The 20,596-nt window shown below is 39.8% G+C and overlaps 1 protein-coding gene across 3 annotated transcripts in view; it reads right to left on the bottom strand.

The window, feature by feature from the left end:
- Positions 1-20,596, bottom strand: part of pnpla6 (patatin-like phospholipase domain containing 6) — a 32,450-nt gene that overhangs the window by 7,115 nt on the left and 4,739 nt on the right. Inside the window, exons 2-31 of one of the 3 annotated variants that reach the window (XM_041982143.1) lie at positions 18,363-18,451; positions 16,838-16,891; positions 16,498-16,585; positions 16,301-16,383; positions 16,075-16,166; positions 15,809-15,949; positions 15,495-15,654; positions 14,935-15,015; positions 14,467-14,595; positions 13,183-13,263; positions 12,735-12,870; positions 12,137-12,208; positions 11,769-11,869; positions 11,388-11,567; positions 10,833-10,910; positions 9,706-9,911; positions 9,286-9,417; positions 8,993-9,116; positions 7,573-7,686; positions 7,420-7,495; positions 7,187-7,336; positions 6,861-6,924; positions 6,494-6,662; positions 6,224-6,406; positions 6,022-6,140; positions 5,676-5,832; positions 5,392-5,508; positions 5,219-5,288; positions 2,352-2,468; positions 481-597 (exon numbers count right to left, since the gene is read on the bottom strand). In XM_041982143.1, coding sequence (XP_041838077.1) covers positions 481-597; positions 2,352-2,468; positions 5,219-5,288; positions 5,392-5,508; positions 5,676-5,832; positions 6,022-6,140; positions 6,224-6,406; positions 6,494-6,662; positions 6,861-6,924; positions 7,187-7,336; positions 7,420-7,495; positions 7,573-7,686; positions 8,993-9,116; positions 9,286-9,417; positions 9,706-9,911; positions 10,833-10,910; positions 11,388-11,567; positions 11,769-11,869; positions 12,137-12,208; positions 12,735-12,870; positions 13,183-13,263; positions 14,467-14,595; positions 14,935-15,015; positions 15,495-15,654; positions 15,809-15,949; positions 16,075-16,166; positions 16,301-16,383; positions 16,498-16,585; positions 16,838-16,891; positions 18,363-18,410 — 3,439 coding nt within the window. In that variant the 5' untranslated portion in view covers positions 18,411-18,451. The remainder of the gene's footprint in view (positions 1-480; positions 598-2,351; positions 2,469-5,218; positions 5,289-5,391; positions 5,509-5,675; positions 5,833-6,021; positions 6,141-6,223; positions 6,407-6,493; positions 6,663-6,860; positions 6,925-7,186; positions 7,337-7,419; positions 7,496-7,572; positions 7,687-8,992; positions 9,117-9,285; positions 9,418-9,705; positions 9,912-10,832; positions 10,911-11,387; positions 11,568-11,768; positions 11,870-12,136; positions 12,209-12,734; positions 12,871-13,182; positions 13,264-14,466; positions 14,596-14,934; positions 15,016-15,494; positions 15,655-15,808; positions 15,950-16,074; positions 16,167-16,300; positions 16,384-16,497; positions 16,586-16,837; positions 16,892-18,362; positions 18,452-20,596) is intronic. The other 2 variants (XM_041982145.1, XM_041982144.1) reach the window with 2 other exon arrangements.

Genomic DNA, 20,596 nt, shown 5'->3' with positions numbered 1-20,596 from the left:
TTTCTTTGAGAAATAATCACATCTGAAAATACGGTTAAATGCTGCCTTTTCCCATCTTATGGACCAGACTGAGAGTTTCCTTTTGTAAACTCAGTTTTTATCATTCCACATTCTCCCAGTGACTGGGGATGGACCATGTACAAAGGAACAATCCAGATTCGGATAACTTTCTTAATTTTTTTACTCTATTATTTTATCATTTAAGTTTTAATGTATACTGGGTCGATAGTAAGATGGGAAAACTAAGCACTACCACAAGACTCCCCAGCATTAGAATAAACCCCATGTGACTTTACTTACCTGATACATTAACATTACTAACTTAATAAAACCCCCTTATAGAAAGCATCCCCATCCATCACTCCACCTCACCCTCCTCTGGGAAACATGAGTTGGGAAGACACTGAGGTGTATAGAGTACACTGGTTGGGGAGTGGGCTGGGGTGCGATGGGGGGAGGGGGACTGCCACCTGTACTTGCCTGGCAGATTGTTGATGTAGCCACCATCCATTAGCAAGTTGCCATCTTTGGGGTCGCAGAGAGGCGGCAGATACCCCGAGAGGGTCATGCTCGCCCGCACATAGCGCCACAGAGAGCCTGGCACACCAGGGAGGGAAGGAGGGAGGAGGAGGGGGGGGATAACATCTCAATAATGTTTGCTAAATGCTTTAGATTAGTAATTACACAGACCGCAATCCAAACACAAGAGGGAGTTCAGCAAAAGGAAGGTAGCCGATCCCTGCAAAGGCTAGGACTGTTGTGCTGCTCACCTTTAAACTCTTGTTTCATACCACTGCAAACCTCATTACCTTGCACAGACACCCTGTGTGGCTTGTGCAAAAGGTAAACAAGTAAATGGTAACCATCACAGAGAGCCAAGGTGTTTTCGGTCTCCAAACTATGCCCCATCAACAGTGCTTTCTAACCTAAGATGATGCGATTTTATTTCGTTTTTTAAGTTCCTGAAAAACTAACTGAAACTAAATTCTCGTACAGAAGTACTAATGACCTAATTTTAATTCCAATGGGTCTATAGTAACATCAACAGCAGCAGATGTTGTTGTGACAATGTTTGGAGATCTTCACCGTGAACATGGCAGAAGCAGCCAGCCGATCCCTAGTCCTGCAGTACAGCTCATAGCCAGCAGGGGACAGGAGCAGGCCAGATGCTGCATGGGTTGGAAGGATAAGGAGCACCGCAGAAAAAAAGCAAGGGGTGCCACTGAGCGTGGAATATGTGTGAATACTATGGCAGGATTATCTTATTGAATCATGACTTTAGAGGGACTACCACCTACTGCTTTCAATTTCATTTATCTAGATTTGGCACACCTTTTAAGGGCTTTCTTTGGTTTGTGTTGGGGTCTAACATGTGCAACAGCAGGATCCAGAACACACATTTTCAAATAATTAAAAAAAAACAAAAACATAAAAACATGTTATATGCCATCAATATATATTTAAGATATATATATATATAAAGAGAGAGATGGGTTCACTGTATCCAAGACACTGGCATGCACATAAGGCAAAGCAAAGCCAGGGGAGAGGACAGGAGCTGGGCAGGAGAAACTGAACATGTCCCTATAGGCAGAGATGACTGAAATAAAAACAGGAGCAGGACACATTCATGGGAAACAAGTTCCAGTTAAATCCACAGGATGGACACATTTACGTCAACCGAAACGCACGGTGATCCACAACAGCAGAAGATGTACGATGTGAATGGGATATTGACATGGCTCAGTCCTTCCCCACCTCAAGTAAAGCAGAATCTATTTTTCATTATTATTTTTTTAATAATCTAAACCACAAATCTCGCTTCTCTGTCCCTGATCTTGACCTGAAATCCTGACTGTATTGTTCCCATCATTTAAGCTGAGCTACCCACAAGTTAGTAAACATAAAAATATATATATAAACAAGCAAGTGCAATGGTGCATCAGCCACATTCAGAACTTGATCAGAGGGAGGATAACTTTCAGCACTAGAAGAAACTTGATGATCATGCATCTCTCTGTGACCCGTGGATGCTTGAACATGCAAGGAAGAAAGTGAAGGTCGCTGGATTATATTCCCAGGGGGTACCAAGTCAACTGGTGAAACTTGAGTGGCTAACAAAATGTGCGTAATATATTAGGATAATAGGTACTAATCGAATCATTCTCAAGATGTATATTGATTTAAGTCTTTCCTTCCAAACCATGGGCTTCCAATGTCCACCCGGTCAAGTTGGGGTTAGTAACAAATGAGAACTTGGGACGAAAGAAGAAGAGGGTAGCCAAGTGGTTGACTGTCGACTTGGGAATGAGGGAGAAGGAGGTCTTGGTGAGCGGGTGTATAAATCTGACCTGGGACATTGTTAACATAGCAACCATCCACAAGCAAGTGGCCATCCTTGGGGTCGCACAGGGGAGGTAAATAGGGGGTGTAGGAGGCGCTGGCTCTAACATAGCGCCAGACGCAACCTGTCGGGAAATGGAGATGGAGAAGGAGGAACACATCAAATATGAGCCGGACTCCACGTCACAGATGGAAAAAGGAAATGAGAATGATAGAGAAAGAAACAGAGAGAAAGAAATGCATGTGGCATAGTGAAGAAGAATGCAAGAAGCTCCAAGGAGCAAAGCAGAGAGAGAGGGGAATTTAATTTCAGAAATTCTTTCTCATTTCAGTTCTATAAATTCCTAAATCAGGCCAATAAAAAAGGATATCATAAAAATCTTCTAAAGAAAAGGAAACATAGCTGGATTCAGACAAAGGTATTAAAATATTAAAGGACTGAGTATCACTAACACCTCAGGGTGATCTGGTTTGAATATGTATGAATATATAGTAGAATGGATGACACTTATCTAAAACCAATAATGTGTTGATTAAGCCTTCAAAAAATAGTATTAGTGCTGTTAGATGACTGATTTAAACAAGCAAGGTGGGGGAAATTCAAGCAGAGAGAATTCTAAGAAAGGCTTAAAAAAGGAAAGGAAAACATGAGATGGACAGATACAGAAGGAAGAGAGAGAAAAGACCACCATATTTAAGCTGGTGTACTGGAATTATATTCTCCAGAAAGTAAAATGACGGAAAAACTAGCAATAACTGTAAAGTTTATGACAAAGTTTTAATGCTGGATGACACCAAAAGAAGTAATACAAACTCATGACACCTTGTGCATTAGATCCACCGAGTTTATTCACTTACTATTTCTTTTTAATAGAATAACCGTATTCTTGATCGCACAGAACTAGACACGTTAGAGAAAAATTAATCAGAAAACTACAGAAAGCACATAATGGATGTGAAGGAATGATGGAAGCAATGTGGGACATCATGAAAGGGGAAGGTGAAAAGAGTCAAAAAGTGAAGTGTTCTGGATCCTACAAGTTGACATGGACATGGGAGGGGGTTCAGAGGTTTGAGGTCAGCAACTACAAATGTATTAGGTCTACAGCCTAAACTTATACATGACAATTCACGTCTATGTCTACAGGATGGAGACAAAATAATGACAATAACTACAGCTTTGATGGCAGAGCATCAGGAAGGAAGGAAGGAAGGAAGGAAGGAAGGAAGGAAGGAAGGAAGGAAGGAAGGAAGGAAGGAAGGAAGGAAGAAAGAAAGAAAGAAAGAAAGAAAGAAAGAAAGAAAGAAAGAAAGAAAGAAAGAAAGAAAGAAAGAAAGAAAGAAAGAAAGAAAGAAAGAAAGAAAGAAAGAAAGAAAGAAAGAAAGAAAGAAAGAAAGAAAGAAAGAAAGAAAGAAAGAGTCTTGGCAAAATAAATGGGAAAATGAAATGGAGAAACAGGCTTTGCTCCAGCAGTTAGTCCAGACACATGCCAAAATGCAAACATCAGCTTCAGCAGCATTCAGTGTTTCCCATAAACTCTTCAAATCCAGTAAATCAATTTCCATTAAAACACTGCTTTTACAACATCGAAATTTAATGCAGAAATAGTGTAAAATATTAATTAGACTTGCTGAGATTAAAATAAGGAACTGGATTTGGAGGATTTCTGGGAGACATTTCACTACTCTCTAACTTGTATTAGTGATGATGCATTTTTATGTATATCAAACATTTAACAAATACAGGCACAAGCATAAAAATGTAAGGTTTCCTTATATATATTTTCAGGCTCATTTCTCCTCATCCCTTGACTGAGGCATAATCCAAACATGACACTGGCTTGTTTTCAGTAAATGCCAAAATATTGAGCTGGTAACCAAAATGATGCAGGGAATTTGGCTTTGATGACTTCCATGCATGTTTTTCGTCTTTTTACCACATACTCTTGCTAGCAACTTATGTCTGACCCAGGGAGGATGAACCTGCACCACCTCCGGTAGGTCTAAATCAATGCTGCTAGATGCATTACAGAACACAGAAGCATGATTGCATTGCCCAGTGCTTGCCTCTCTCCATCTTACTTATCTAAATGCCCTTGCCTCTAAAAGCATTTCAAACTTACTGATCTGGCTCGTGACAAATGTTAATCAGGATGTTGTTGGATCAGCTTCCATTTAAAAAATCTAAAATCTCTTGCAACTTTCACAACCCTTTCAAGAAACTTCCGCAAGTCTTTGGAAAGAACTCACATGACTATTAAAACGCTTTCATTATAGTTTTAAGTACATTTAGTTGTTTTAATTAATTCCTTTTTTTGTACATTACTTTGTAAAACTGTTATGAAAACTGTAATGCAAATATTATTTCTTTATTATATGATTTCTAAGCATTTGTCCCAATTCAAAGTTCAGAACACAGCCACATCATTTTAGTTTGGATAATACCCACCGCAAGTCATAACTGCAGAAGTTTATTAGCATAAAGTTTATCTTTCTGTACTACTTCAGCTTACCTACTAGAACATTTATAGACATTACCGACATTAAGATGCCTAAAGAAACTGAATGATTGACTTAGTGCATCAACATGCCAGTATAGTCACTGTTTAATTGCATTTGGGAGATACTGATGTCAGTACTAATTTTATTAGTTCTCGGTCATTCAAAGCAGCACAATTGGATTAAGTTGGGGTGAATGTCGAGAAGGACTTACTCATTCCTTAATTGTCTTTGTGTATGTGTGCTATCACGAATCCTAGTAAATGTGGTATATAAAAGTACTGTAACAAATAAACATCATGTCTTGAGCTAACAAAATCGCTACATCAGTAGAGAGGGGTGGTGGGCCCCTGCAGTCAGCTCAGCTGTCACTCACCATCCTGATGAACACGCATGGCAGAGGCTGTGATGTCAGTGGTGACATTGAAGTATGGAAGCCAGAGGTCCTGAGGACACAAAGCATGTCAGTGTCACAGACTGTACCATGACCCTTGCGTCCTCTGGCAGGGCCTGTTGACGTAGTCAACTCTGGTTGTGCTGCAGTCTCACCTCAGCTTGCTTGTCCTGGAACACTTTATAGATACTAGTGTTGAAGGCAGAACCAGAGAACATGGAGGTGATGGGATAGGTAAGGTCAAGCACTGTTTTAAACACTGAATTCATTGCCTGCAAAAAACATAAAGAGATCACAAACAAGTTTATTCTGTTTTGTATCTTCTCAGTAAGAAATGAATGTTAAATTCAAGGTTCCTGTTTTTTTGTTTTTTTTTTAATCTAGCACCAGGTGAGTTATAAAAGAAAATACCTAGTAATAATACAGATGCGTACTGTACCTTGGACCACTCTCTGGCTCTCTGTTTGGTTCGAACAGCACTCCTCTCCTCAGCATACAATCCACCAATGAATGAGCCAATTGATGTCCCACCCACTATGTCAATAGGAATCCCCGCTTCCTCCATAGCTTTTATCACACCCACATGAGAGCAGCCTCTGCATGAGGGAAAATTATGAGTATGTTAGAATTTCATTAAGGATTAATTATTAAATTATGATAAGAAACTAAATCTCATCCTTATGCTGCTCCACTTTGTGACATAACACTGGTTATTTAATAAAAAAATGTCTTTCCATTCAACACATATATAAAAGCAAACCAACTATCTCACCAACTGTGCTCACCTAGCTCCACCTCCTCCCAACACAAGGGCGATGCTGTTTCCAGTCAGGACTCGGGCCAGCCGAGAAAAATCACTGTGTCTGTCTGCTGTTTTCTCAAACACCTTCTCATATACCTCCCTCTGTACAAACATCCAAAACACAAATTAAAGTACATTATATATTAACAGACAATAGAAAAACACAAAAAAAGCTTCCTTCATACCAGTTTGCTGGGACTGCGCCTGGAGAAGACCCTGCGAGGACACTTGAGGTGCAGATGCCCAGAACACCAGCTGCGCATGTTGAGCCACTCGACTGTCCTGGATGGGCCCGGTCCATCCTCTCTGTGCAGAAGTACTAGCTGCTTCAGAGCCCGGACTGCTGTGTTTTCCAGCATTTGTTCCAGCTTGACAGAAAAAGAGGGGATAGTAAAAGTTAAGTTGGTGCCATTACGTTCCTCCCTTTCAAGCTCTTTGCCTGAACAAACCCATACCTCCCCGAGTGTAGGTTCCTGGTCCCCCAGGCCAACAATGAGGATGCAGTCAGCCTGCCTGATGCAGCGCTGAGTCCATGGGGTCATGCTGTTGTCAGTCTGGTATAACACGATTCGATTGATGTCTTCCTGCTGGGCCAGCCAGCCAGAGAGACGATACTCATGGATACTGAAATTTTAAAAATGAGAATGTGGAACAGACACAAACAATGGTCATTTATAAAACTAGCTATATGTAGCAGAGATTAAAACAATCAGTACAGTCTAACTTAGATATGGAAAAGAGAATGTATTAATAACAAAACGTTTCCATTTGACTCTTGAAAGGATAATAAGCTGAACTGAAATGATGATTATCAAGACTGACCTGTCCAAAGCAGAAGCACCCAGGCGCTCTCGGATTATCTCACTGGTTAGAAGCAGAGTGGGCCCTACAAGTGTCAAACACAGGCAGTGAAATTAAATGAGCTTATATGAGCAGCTAATTTTCAAAATAACCTATTTTAGAAAATGAGGCAAAACAATGTAGAAACACATTTTTTTTTTCTCCATACTTATTCAAACCTAAAGAATACAAAAACAAATTCTATACTTTTCAAGACTGCATAAGAAAATTGAAGTTAGGATGTAACTACAACATCAATCTAATAATCCAGGACAAAGAGGCAACAAATAGAAAATGAGTGGGTCTACCAATAGCACTGAGGGCATGGCTAAGCTCCAAGTTGAATGCATTGATGGGCACTTCATCACATACAGGCAGCACAGCCACAGTTGAGAGGTTGCTAGCAGGGTTGGTGACATCAGCACTTGTTGCCATACTGGGCAAACTGAGGGCTGAACCTAGATGAAAAAAAGACTGTCTGAAAAAAGAATCTTGTCAAAAGTTTGGTCATTTAAAGATAAACTCCTAAATATCATCTTACCTGAGAATGGCCCACGACCCTGCTGCAGGTTTCCCAGAATCTTTTGGCCTAGCAAGTGGATCAACCTTGTCACAACCTAAAAACAAAAATTGAATTTCGGTGTCACACAGTACACATCACCACAGCTGATCTTTCACTGACAAAGTAATTAACCTGTGGATATCGTCTTTTGATGTTGTTCAGTGTTCCCTCGGGCAGCTTCACGAGCTCAGTGTCTCTTACAGCGTGGACAGTGGTGGCTCTTGGTTGCTTGGTCAAGGCCTCCACCTGAAGCACATGGCAGGACAAAAGCCATAATATATTGTTTCAAAACTCACAAGTGGAAAACAACAAGTTAACTAGAAGCACTCGGAGAGCGCAGACCTCCGCCAAGACATTGTAATTTTGGGGGTTTTTTTTGCCAATGTTTGTGGGCATTATTTTTCAAGTTAGAAGTTCTAATGGCAAAATTATCCCATCTCCCCTAGGGCAGGCGCAAACCTTTGTCACAACCCTGTCGTCATGTGACCAGCACCAGCTTGCTGGTGAAAACAAACCCCGCATCACACCAGCATCCATGTTGAAGTGTGCAACTTGTTCTCATAGTTTCAAAGTCTTCTTCATCAGTTTTTGTTATTTATATTTTTTTATTTATATTGATATCCTTAGTGTCAAAGCTAGAAAAAGATACGAGGCGAAGCTAGTGGCAGTAGGACTGAATGAATGCCCTTGTCTATCCGCCGTCACATTGTGAAGAAGCTGCTAACAAGACACACTGAAAACTTCACAAAAACCACCAACAGATATTTGTTATTGCTGCTGTAACCAGACATTTCATGGTATTTTGGCATCTATGCAAAAACAGCCATACACTTCAAACAGTAATGTTACAATAAATGTTTTACTCACTGCCCACAACATGATCTGAACAAACTTTCGAATATTTTGAAGGACTCCAAGGTCTACCAGCAGCCTTAACATGCTTGATAGCCACTAAACAGTTATCACATCTTTCTGGGCTTTTGTGTCTTTTCAGTAGTTCAAAGAACAAGTTCTTGTTGTCTGTGGAACGACTATGTTTATGGCAGCCAACCACAAAATTATTTTATGACGTTTTTAAAGGGAACTCTACAAAAATCAAAGAAAAATCTATGAGGATCTACGCTGAAAACCCAACGGTGTTACGCTTTAGCAACCTTTTGTTTTCACGGCTGGAGACCCGGGTGTGTACTGATGTTCCCAGATGTTTGCACCTGCCCTGTGCCTGTAAAGAATCATTTAATAAATTCTTGGATCCAGGTGCCGATCCGGATCACCCCCAAAATCTAACCACGTCTTCCTTATTCCATTTCAGAGAATTCCTGAAAAATTTATCAAAATCTGTCCATTACGTTTTAAGTTATGTTGCTAACAGACAGACAGACAAACAGACAAACCAATGCTGCCGAAAACATAACCTCTAAGGTAATAAGCTGTTATTAGCCTAAAGCTGGATTATTCAGTCAGTGAAAATACTAAATTACTCACAATACTAGCCTCCCAAAAAAGTCACCTATGTAGGCAGAAAGAAACTTGGAGATTAAAATCTTCTCACCACACCAATGAGGTCACCTCTACCATATTCCCCAACCAACTCCTTCTTGCCGTTTGCCTTGCGAATGACTGAACGCAGACGTCCATTCAAAACAATGTAGGTGCAATCTGACTGGTCGTCTTGTCTGTTGAAATGAATAGAGAAAAACAAGTTTTACAGGAATCATTACAAATTAACTGAAATAAAACAGTCCAAGGAAACAGATTGCTGATTCAGATTTTTTTTTAGAATTTTTTTGCACATAAATGCTAAATATTTCCTGAAATGTCTGTGAAAGTAAAAGCTAGTAGTACCTGTAGAGGGCTCTGCCAGCTTCAACAGCCATCCAGTCAATAGCAAAGTCCATCTGCCTGACAAAAGCAGACATGCGGATAGCCACTGTGTGGGCCACACTCAGCACCACACTGGGCTGCTCCCTCATAATCCTGCAGGAGGCAGCACAAAGCACAGCCATAGGTTTAAATACTGACTTAATGCACTCTGAAATATGGTAATACACAACAAAGCTAAAATATTTTTGAATTATATAACTGTCATTTTGAAATTCAGAGCTTGATATGGGGTTTGGGTGAATAAATGAATGTGAAAAGAGTATGAATATATATTATATATAATAATTGGTTTTTCTATGTAACGTGAAACAAACTGAGAAATTAACTTGTAATTACCATTTTAATAGCAATGTCTGCTCACAGGAAAGATAGAAGACTCACTCATAGAAATCTGACTTTGAGATCTTCAGGTAAGTACAGTCTCGGACAGCCTTAATGGTAAAGATAAGGGGCTCTCCAGTGAGCACAGCAAGCTGGCCTACCATCTCTCCGGGGTGGATCACAAACAAGCAAACAGCCTCCTGTTTGTCGATCATCCGCTGGTAGACGTGGAGACAGCCAGACAGGACAAAGTGCAGACTCACATCCTTCAGAAGTGAAAATAGGAAGAATGATAACAAAGCAGAAATGGGACAAAAAAATTTTTTTAGTTGCAGTTTCTATGTTTAATTACTTTTAATAATATTATTACTGTATTTTTTACTAAACATAATATGGACATATAGGGTCATAATGACAATAACAGCTAACTCTTGTGTGACTGATAGTGTCTGAGGGGTGAGATCATGTGAGTGGGTGAGTATATGTGGGTGTTTGGTTTAAGGTGGAGCAAGGGTGGAGGTTGTCTGGCAAAAATCAATAACCCGAACAAACAAAAAGCAGACATTGTTGTTTAATATAGCAAGTTCTCGTTTTTCCTTCTCCCCCACCTCTCACCACCGCAGTCACACCGATAATAAGATGGAGGATGTCCCAGGCCTTACATCTGCCTCAGCCAATGAGGCTGGAGGAGAGCCAGGGCATGAACAAGGGAAAGGGCCATGAATAGGATGGAGGGGTACACAAGCCAAAGGAAGTGCTGTGATTTATTTCTATAATAATTACATAGAATTAAATGGACCTTTCCATTTATTTATTGATGTTGATTTGTATTCCCAGTATTGGGTTGAACCCAAACCCTAGTAAGAGGGGTTGACCGAGTGTGGGTTTAGTTCCTCGGACTCTGAGGAGGGGACCTGTTCAGAACAGACTGACATCCAGACTTAAGATTTTCATACACTGTAAAAGTAAGGGAATGTGGTGACTCAGTCTTACCCGACCATAAGTTCAATCGACCAGCAGACCTTGAATCAGTCTCCTCCAAACAACCCAGTTCTATCTAAACCCTCTCTATACATTTACAATATAAGACCACTAAAGTTACAATTGCTTCATCAATAGAAGTAAAAAAGAGAAAACTCAGTACTTTAAAAAAAAGAAGAGGATGCAGTGCATCTTGTAAAATGTACCTGGTCCCCCTGCCTTGCTAAGACAGCTCCAGCTTTTGCATGATGCAGAGTCACTTTCCCATTCAATAAGGATGGGTCCTGGATTAAAGAAAACAGACAGAGAAAGAGTTAAAAATATCAAGTTAACAAAGGGCTAAAGCTACCCGAAAATAAACTAGACAAATGTCTTCATTTTCCATTCCAGCTTTGGGGAAACAATGCTGCATATAATTTACATTACACTACATTTACACTAACAATACAGTTTTAAAAAATTCTCAGAAGCACACAGAGAGGATCTACCACACATTGCATCAGATGTGTGCAACTTCCTTCCACACACATCATGAAATTTTATCTTTTTTTCAGCACAGCTCAATTATCAACAACGTTTTGATTACTGCAAACAGAAACTATCATCAAGCAAAATCCTACCGCCAGTAACAGTAATAGTTTTACCAGCATGATTCTTTGAATGATGGAAGGAAAAAAGTATGAAAATGACTAAAAAAGTGTCAAGTGGCACTTGAACAACACTGACAGAAAAAACTGCATTACTGAAGAAGTAAAACAAACCTCAATCCTCATGAGTCTGTGCACCTCTTTCTGAGCTTCCTCAAAGAAAGTAGCACTGGATCGACTAGATACAGAGGTAAAAATGCTGTCAACAGCTGACTCTTCTTCAGGGTACAAGTAGATGCCTGAAGGAACCTCATCTACTGTAACCCTCCTCTCACGTTGGTCCTGGGACACAGACTATAAAAATATTCATACTTAATCACTTTGAAATAGGACTTCCATCTGTTGAAAACAATAAATTTGCATGGCAAGAAATATTTTTATACCAACTCTTTTTGGAATTGTGAAATAACAATTACTTCACTTAGCTTTAAACAGCTTTAGCTTTCTAAATACTTTAATTTGCCAATTCTGTGCCAGATAATCAAGAGTACTGACCCGAGTAAAGGTGGGAGGAGTGTTGCCGTCCTCTGCAGAGACAGAAATCCGTCCTCTCTCATAAGCCATGTCAAAATCTGATCTCAGACCTTTCTGTATTCCTGCACAAACATTTAAATAACAATTCTTAAATCACGTCTGCTTTTTTGCAACTCATTTCCAATTTGTGCTACTCTTCATCAATGACCATTTTAGGAACTTAGCCAGGTAGCTGCAGACTCCAATACAGTAGGTGTTGTTTAGGATTTGCAACCACATGGCAATTTGCATGGTACACTTTTACAATAGCACAGTGGAAACAAACAGTTATTTGCAAAACTAGAGAGAGAAAAGTGATGAAGTCTATCTGGTAATGAGAGTTTCCTCACCAGAAATGTCTACAGGCATGGAGATTGTCCTGCTAAGAGTAGGTGGGGCTCCATCCTTCCCTTGTTCTCCTCCTGTGATAAACAAAAGGTGCAGCATTTATTAGTCCAAAATCAGATCTTGCAATGGCAAACATTTGAATTACAGATGGAAATCTATATTTGAAGCCACATTGTGACCAAATATATCTAGTCTTTTTTAGTTCCTTAGACTTTCTTCAAGAAACTTAACATCTTTTTTTTCAGACCAGAGTTTTCTACAATTTCTATGAAAACATTGAACACGAGTGGAGCAAAAATCAAGTTAATAATAGAGAGTAACTGATACATTCAAGAAGAAATAAAATCATGGGAGGATTTAACCAACCTGAAACTGACTGCAACATGCTCTAAGCCCTGATCTGGAAACGTCTGGACTCTAAAATGTAGTCCCTCCCAACCAGGGCAATTTTTTTGGTAAAATTACCCCGGTATTTTGTTTAGTCCCCATCAATACTATGAAAATGTTTTGGGTCAGGAACAAAGAGCCTCCTCCTTTTCTCAGAGATGGTTGTCAAAAGGCAGCTGCTGAAACTGAAAGGTATTTTAGCTGAGTACCCACCTTGAGCTTCACCTTTGATGGCAGCTTCACGATGCTCCTCAGGCACCGTCAGACTGCCAAACCGCTTTCCATGGCGGACAGGACTGGTGCGAGTAGGGTGAGGTGACGGCGGTGGCAGACGTGAAGGTTGCATTTCCTATACAACAACCAGAAGTTGTAAATAGGTGTGTGAGGGGCAAGAAAACACACTATTGCCATGAAAAAGGAGGCTATAATGAAAATTGCATAGTCAAACTTTGGCTTTAATGAGAAAAAAAAACAAAACATACAGAACAGAACTGAGAAACAAACTGCTTCTTCAAAGGAGGAAAACCAGAAAAATACAACTGCACTTTCAATCACATCTGTGAAATAAAGCTGATGAAGCAGAATCTCTAACAAAAACCACAGAACTCTGCTGAGATTGCATGGTGTACTTTGTATGTCTATGTGTGTGTAATAAACTCACGTGACTGAAGAGCTCATTGGTCAGCCCCAGATAGTTGTGAAGGGCTAGGACTGTCACTCTTTGGAGACGGACCATGATAATCTGAACAAATTAAAGAGAAAGCTGACTTAATCAGCATCAAATTAGAGTGTATGTCCTGTCCTACAGTGCAGCATGGGAAACTGAATTTTTAATTCATAAACACTTTAAAAACGTTTTAACTATAAACAATATAAAAACAAAAACCATTCATATGGCACCTACACCACCATTATACCCTGGATATAATCAGGTTACCCAAGCAAACACCATGACTAGAAGCCCAGTTTCCTAAATACTTCAGATAAATCTCTAGTCAGGACAACAGATCCATTCATAGTGAAATAGCTCAGAAAGGACCTTCACATTTTATAAAATTATCAGTGTTGGAGAGTGTTACACCAGTTAGGACATTCAGCAATATGAGTTCCACTATAGCCCCATTTCCACCAACGGGTGCGGGTCGGGGTTTTTTTGTGTGTTTCCACACGCGAAAACTGGGAAGGGTACCCTAATATCTGACCCATCCTTCTTTGTTGGGGTACCAGTCTAACCGACCCGATCGAAATGGGTGGAGTTTGACACTTAGCAACCCGCTGACTGGTTACGAAAAAAAAGTCACTTCACTTGCGACCTGGCATAAAAACAAAGCAGGAATGTCTCCTTGTTTAGAACAACACATTTTCTTTTTCTTTATTAAATCTCCATTTAAAATGGCATTACGAAGCACCACCTAGTAGAAAGTATGCAAACTGTTGGATGATTGCCATTCTTCTTTGTTTCTGGGTCGTGTTTTGGTAATACTTTAAGGAAGGCATTGATGCAATGGTGTCATGCTATTACGCAGCTGAGGCATCTAAGATCATAAGTAATGTTTAAGGCGACTCTCTTTTATTCTGTATGTAACATACGATGAAGATGTTGACGGCTAACATTTGGACAAATGATCAGGTAAAAAAATACTCTGCAAAACTTTAGCTTCACTGCTCGAGATTAATTTTGAAATTGTTACTATCTTATTCTTATTCAAATTTCTTGATAGATCTTCCCCACCTGTTATCTCATTTAGGTCCGTCTCAATCTTTCAGCATCAAAAACAGAAAACCTTGTCAGAGCATTATACATGGAACCAATGGATGTGCTTCACTTTGAACAAAAAAAAAACAGATTCTCCATGGAACAGACCTCAAAATCAGATAACAGATCTTAATGTTCAAAATGTTAGTCCCTTATCTAAAAAAAAAAAAACATTCACACACAACTCACCTGAACTACTCGCACTAGGCTCTCAGGATACTTCTCAAATATAGCCAGGAAGGCCTCTACAGGTAAACGGAGAACAGTGGAAACCTCTGCAGCCCGTGCTGACACTGTTCTGTAAGGCTTCTGGTGGCCCTGCACACAAAGATCCCCAAGAATCATTTACATTTCTTTAAACTGACTGAATTTACTGAAGCTCTAACCTTCATAGTTAATATCATTGCATACTTTGAAACCATAATTGCTATAAGCTTATCATCTACGTGAATCATACCAGAGGAAACAGGTCAGTATCAGCAGTATATGATTATTACAGATATTATGAGTAATGCATGTGGTAACTGGGTGGGCTTTTACACAGCGAAATTAAAGCATATATCTGTTAATTACATGTTTGCATGACTATTGGGAAAGTCTGTCTGTGAAGGTGCGGCACAGCACATTTCTGTGTGCAGCTTTGTGAATGTAACGTACTGTGATGACATCCAGAATGCTGAGGAGGCTATGGACACTGTCTCCTGCGTAAACCTCCTTCACCACACTTTCTTTGCCATCCTGAAAGACAGGAATGAGATATTTATTTAGGTTTACATTTCAGCACATGTTTAAAGGCTCTTTTAATCACCCCGACTGCCACTCAGCTATCCCTGTAATAATCCCAGTCATGCCAGATATTGACTTTCAAGCTTAATAAAATTGTACAAAATCTGTTTTTGCCATTCATAATGTGTTATGTTAGCATGTTTCAACAAACTGATGCAACAGTCTCCTGTTTTCCTTGCAATATATAAAGAAAGAAGGGGTGTCACTATACTTTTGTCAAGAGTTGTCAAAACAAACCTGAGCACTGTAGTGGATACATTCATATTTGTGTGAACTATAAAAAGAAAATGCTAATAAGCTGTACAAGACCTAACTTTTCTATTTGCGTCTGAATTATTTTACAACAATAAGTACTACATCATAAACTACTATTTATTTAATAAAAGTCACAGGAAACCAAACAGGATGGACGGCTATCACAGCCTACGAACCGTTCCAGTAAGGCACAATTCTAGTTTTCCATCCTGAACCACATAGATGCTGCTGTCAGGCTGGCCTGGTCTGAAGACATACTCCCCTTGTTGGAATTGTAGAAAGACCATGTGTTTGCACAGCTCTAGGAACAGGGGCTTCTCAAAGTGGCCCAGCACACTGTAGTGAGAGACAAAAGAAAGGCAAGTATGTAAATGCTTGGTTCGTACAAACAAGTACTGGACCGTTAATGCACATTGTCTGTGTTCAGTAGTGTGAAAAGTTTCCAACTGAGCTTTTAGTCCATAAAAACACACACAGATGGCAAACCTACCGGACATTTTTGAGCATGTAGAGCACCTCAGAGGGGAGGTGGGAGTTGGCCACATCAAATTCAGTGAGGTCGGCCTCCAGCACAGAGGGAGGGGGCTCCTTCGCTTGAAGGGTGGGCACCTCCTTCTTAAAGCGTAGGATCCTTCGCAGGTGAGAAATAATGGGGGGAGAGAAAAGTGTGATTTTTTTTAGGAAGTGTGTGAAGTAGTGGTTTTCAGCGTGGTACTGTAGTGGGGAAATCCTATGGTTGTAGGAAGGAAACTTTACTTTTTGGCAATGTTCAGCATCTTCTGCTTCTTCTTTAGGCGTGGCCGAGTGGAGGAGGACGTACCCACCAGGGAAGAGGTAGACTGGGAGACCTGTTGGGAAACTGGTTTAAATATTGTACATAAATTCTTATTTTTGTTGGTGTATTTATATATGACTCCCTGTGAGTGAAAGCCAGCTATTGCTTGAACTCTTGGTAAGTAAAACACTGTCATTTCCCACTCACTTTACGCATGATCTTTCGTCCGTAGAACATGACTTTGTCCCTTTTTCGAAAGCGGTATTTGGGTGCCTCCTGAGCCTCTAGGTCTGTGAAAGAAAATGAATGTCAAATCACCATAAAAAACAGCTCCAAACAATTTCCATCAATTTCATTATGAGCTCCCAAAGCAGAAGGAGAAATTCATCTCAGGAGTTACTGACTTCGAAGTTGGATCCTTCGCAAGATGAAGAAGATGAGGACAGCAATGAGGACTATAGCGATGCCTGCCCCAATCACCATCCCCACCATCTGAAGAGAAATAGAAATGAAAGAGTGGGTGATAGTATAATGAAAGCATCACTATGCACATGGTGTGCTCATTGACTATGTGTAATGAAAACAAAAGAAAGAAAGCCAGTCAAGCTCAAAATCTGTTGATTTCAATAACCGACCAATAAATCAGTGCATCCTAATAGTGGTAATGTTATTCCCAACTATGCTGGTTGAACAACAAAATGGGAAAAAGTGATGCTTTTGCAAGAACACTAAGTGTTCACTCACCATGCTCGTCTGTAGTTCTTCCTCCACAAATGTCTTGAGGTTATCAAATCCGTCCTAATGTAACAAGAGCAAAGAAGAAATGCATTACTATTCTCGAATAAAAATGCAACTCAGCTTTTAAATTTAGCATGATAGCTTTTCACGCTGAAATGTAGCTGGATGAAGTATATGTCTGTAGGCTGCTATTGCACTGAAGTGTAAAGGAATGTGGGAGTAAGGGATTTGCCCTGGAGGCAGAAATATCTGGTTACTATTGCATGGGAAGTGAAAGGACGGATAAAACTGTAGCATTTCATCTGATATTCTCCCCTTGATGTGCCCTTACTTCCACGTTTTACACCATTACACACAGCTCTGCGTGTTTTTTAATGGATTCAGGACTTTCACATGCAAAACTGCTGGGTTTAGAGGCAACAAAAGGCCCAACAAATGATATTTTTGGGTTTTAGCTTAACTAAACATTCGAAACACGAAACTAAGAACTGAACACAAGACTGTCTATGCACAGAATGTAGATACCCCTAGTCCAAAATGAACTTTCTATTTTGCTTAAATGCAAATGTGTGTTTGGCCATCAGATAAAGTATTGTGAGAGTAAGAATACTGGCTGCCAGGGAAATTATGTTTCATGTTATCTGTGGCTATTGATTAGCGTGTGAGATGCTAAAGGTTATTTGGCAGTAAAGGGCATAATAATTTAGCAGGAGGCTTCAAGTACTATGGAGCTCAGTGTGAGTGTGAAAAGAGTATACACAAGTGTATTTCTCAGATTATTTAAACTTATAGTCAAGAACTAAAGTCAGAAAATAAAAAAAAAAAAATAAAAAAAAAACATGCAGTACACTTATGGGAAGTAATGTTTGGCTGAAAAACGGGATATAGAGGAAAGTCTGCATGTAGGACTTGAATGTAAACTCTCTTTCAACAGTTATGTTTCTTTTGTTTCCATCCAGCTGTAAAGCAAATTATGTATATCAGATTTGTTTTAATTTCCTAGTCTAGAGCAAATAAACTAGGCTGCACAGTGTTGATGGCAGGCAACAAGAGTAGGCTATGCTACACATGGCTCCAACAAACTAGGCTTTATTCTCTAGCTGGAAACAAATCTTCAGAGAGAAAAACAAAACGGGTGGCCTGAGCTAGATATGTGAAAAAATAGAGGCTTATTCTTTCACATCAGTGAATTTAGGCCACGTTTATTATCTAGAGGGGAGAAATGTCTGATCGTGACAGGTCATGTGAGGAAAATGTTTGCTAAGTCAGGACTGATTTACATTACGCAGTTTTCATCTCCTCTAATAGCGGTCAATTTAAAAAAAAAAAAAAAAAAAAAAAAAACACTGGAAGCACACATAAAAAATAACCGAACACATAAACTGAATGTGATGTACAACTTCATTATAACACTAATGGAAACCAAACCACTGGTTGTCAGCTCCTTTGTTGATCCATTATGTTTTTAATTGTGAGATTTTGTGTTTGCTAAAGCAACCATGGGAAGAGATATACCAGAGCAAAAACCTACAGGTGAAACGTCGTCTCGGACCTGTTGCTCCGAGGTATTCTGTCCCATTGTAACCCTGTTTCTTCATAGGGATGGTCCATCAACGGCCACTGCAAACAAAAACAGACATGAATACTCAACAGAAAGCGGTTTTCATAGTAGGAACAGCACAGGGGTGTATGAAATTACTGATGACTGAATTCTAGTAAATGCATTCAGTGTCAAGAAGCTGCTACTGTTCAGTGGTTTAGTGGTCACATTATCATGGCGCCCTTGGAAACTAAATATTCAAATGAATTTATGTAGATTCAAAGCCACCCTAAAAATGGCAATCCTGTTTATTTTAGATCCAAATAAGAGAGTTCTCTTTACTAAAAGTCAACTCAAGCAGGTTTAATTGTCATTTCAACCATGTACACAGTACATAGTGAAACAAAGTGTGTGTCCCAATCCGCGCACTGCTATACTTCGAACACTACATTTAAGTGCTTAGTGCGCTGACACAGAAATTTCAGTAAAAACTCAGTGCACTAAAAGTACCTGGATGCTGCCCTAAACTCGACCAAAAATCAAGTGCGAAACGATGGACACTACACGCACTAAACGGACGCCATCTTGCTGATGTAGCGGAAGGGGAGGGACTTTCAACCAGTTTTTCAGAGCTGCCAGCCACCGACTCAGCGGTACCGATGCAGGATGAGGCTATTTTCTACTGTTGTAAGTATGGAGATATTTGATCAAAATTCTAATATAAACTGCCGCATGCTTCTTATCTCTTCTATCCCTGATGACAGTTATGGATCTGATCATTTGTTGGAGGCTGCAGTAGAGTTAGCAACGTAAATGTTAGCAGTTTTATAGCCGATTTCGCAGATGTAGATGGGCTATAAGTGTTAAAAATTATTAATACTATAGGTTCCGTATGTGTATTCATGATTGTTGAACCTCCAGATTAAGCACTGCGGGGTCTCTGGCATAAACGAAATGGTCTTTGATATGAAAACTGATTAGGAAACACCGCTGGTTTAGAGAACCGGCCTGTTTCCATGGTTTCGCTGACTAAGCCATAGCTGATTGTACATCACTTTAGATAAGCATCTGCAAAGTACCCATAAAGTAAATATATGTCATAGTGTTTGCTTTTATATAAACTGCCATTGTGTGTTTACCGTAGGTCACTGTGGCATCAAACTACCGAGCCAGCAATGGCACAGAGGCATTTACCGCCTGCGGGCCAGGACGCTGCTGTGGAGAAGAGGAGGCGACAAGAGAGAAATGTTTTAATAAAAATTTTAAATAAGATGTTTTTTGTGTCCCTGTTTTAGCGTCTTCTTTACTGCATTTCATATTTTAAATGGTTTCTAGTATAATCGGTTTCCTATTGCAGACGTGAACGGTATCAGTGTAAACACCAATGAAAACGGCCGTATAATGTAACGTTCTTTAATTCAATGATTATATCTTTGCTTATTTAAAAGCTGTTTTATTAGTGTTTTAAATTGCACTTTATACTAACAGGTATGGGGGAGACATGCAAAGACACTTGAATGTGTGCTGATGTTTCTATTGTTATCAACTGAGATAGATTAATACAGTGGAGGCCACAGTTCTTTGTTTCACAAATGAGGCCTTTTAAAAGGCATTTAATAGCATAAAAGTATGATGACATGCAAACACGTATGTTAACGTGATTTTGGATTTTGGAAGAACTTGGACGGACTGTCCTAAAAGAAGTATATTAACGAAGCAGCACTGCTATTAGGCAGCATGTAGGAGGGTCGTATACCTTAAAATAAATAAGCATACGTTCTAATTCATGTGCAGCCCGAGGAGGATCCTGCGTTGGATGCGACAAAGTTTAAAGGTGGGGTTAAGTAAGGAGTAAACAAAGTAAAATCAAGAGTTGGAAATTCATTCTGTAAATTAAGAACCACCGTCAAAAGCTGGGACATCACTACCGGTAAGTGCAAAACGTTAGGGCTCAATTTGGATCAGCACTTACCCACGATAGTGTGCACTACAGAAGGTAGTGCTTAGTGCGCACTACACACTACCTTCCAGTGCACTCATGTAAGTGCGCGGTTTGAGACACACTCAATGCCACCTTCATACAGGACCTCTGTGGCGCAGCACAGAACAACACAGGATTAAAAAAGCAGACAAGACAACATGGAGTGCACCAAAGTGCAAGACTTAGGACAGAGTAACACCAGACAACACAACAATGAAATGCAGGACAACATAGTGCAGCTGAC

Source organism: Melanotaenia boesemani, chromosome 4, assembly GCF_017639745.1.
Source record: "Melanotaenia boesemani isolate fMelBoe1 chromosome 4, fMelBoe1.pri, whole genome shotgun sequence".
NCBI classification, from domain to species: Eukaryota; Metazoa; Chordata; class Actinopteri; order Atheriniformes; family Melanotaeniidae; genus Melanotaenia; species Melanotaenia boesemani.
This window is presented reverse-complemented; position numbering and strand designations above follow the sequence as displayed.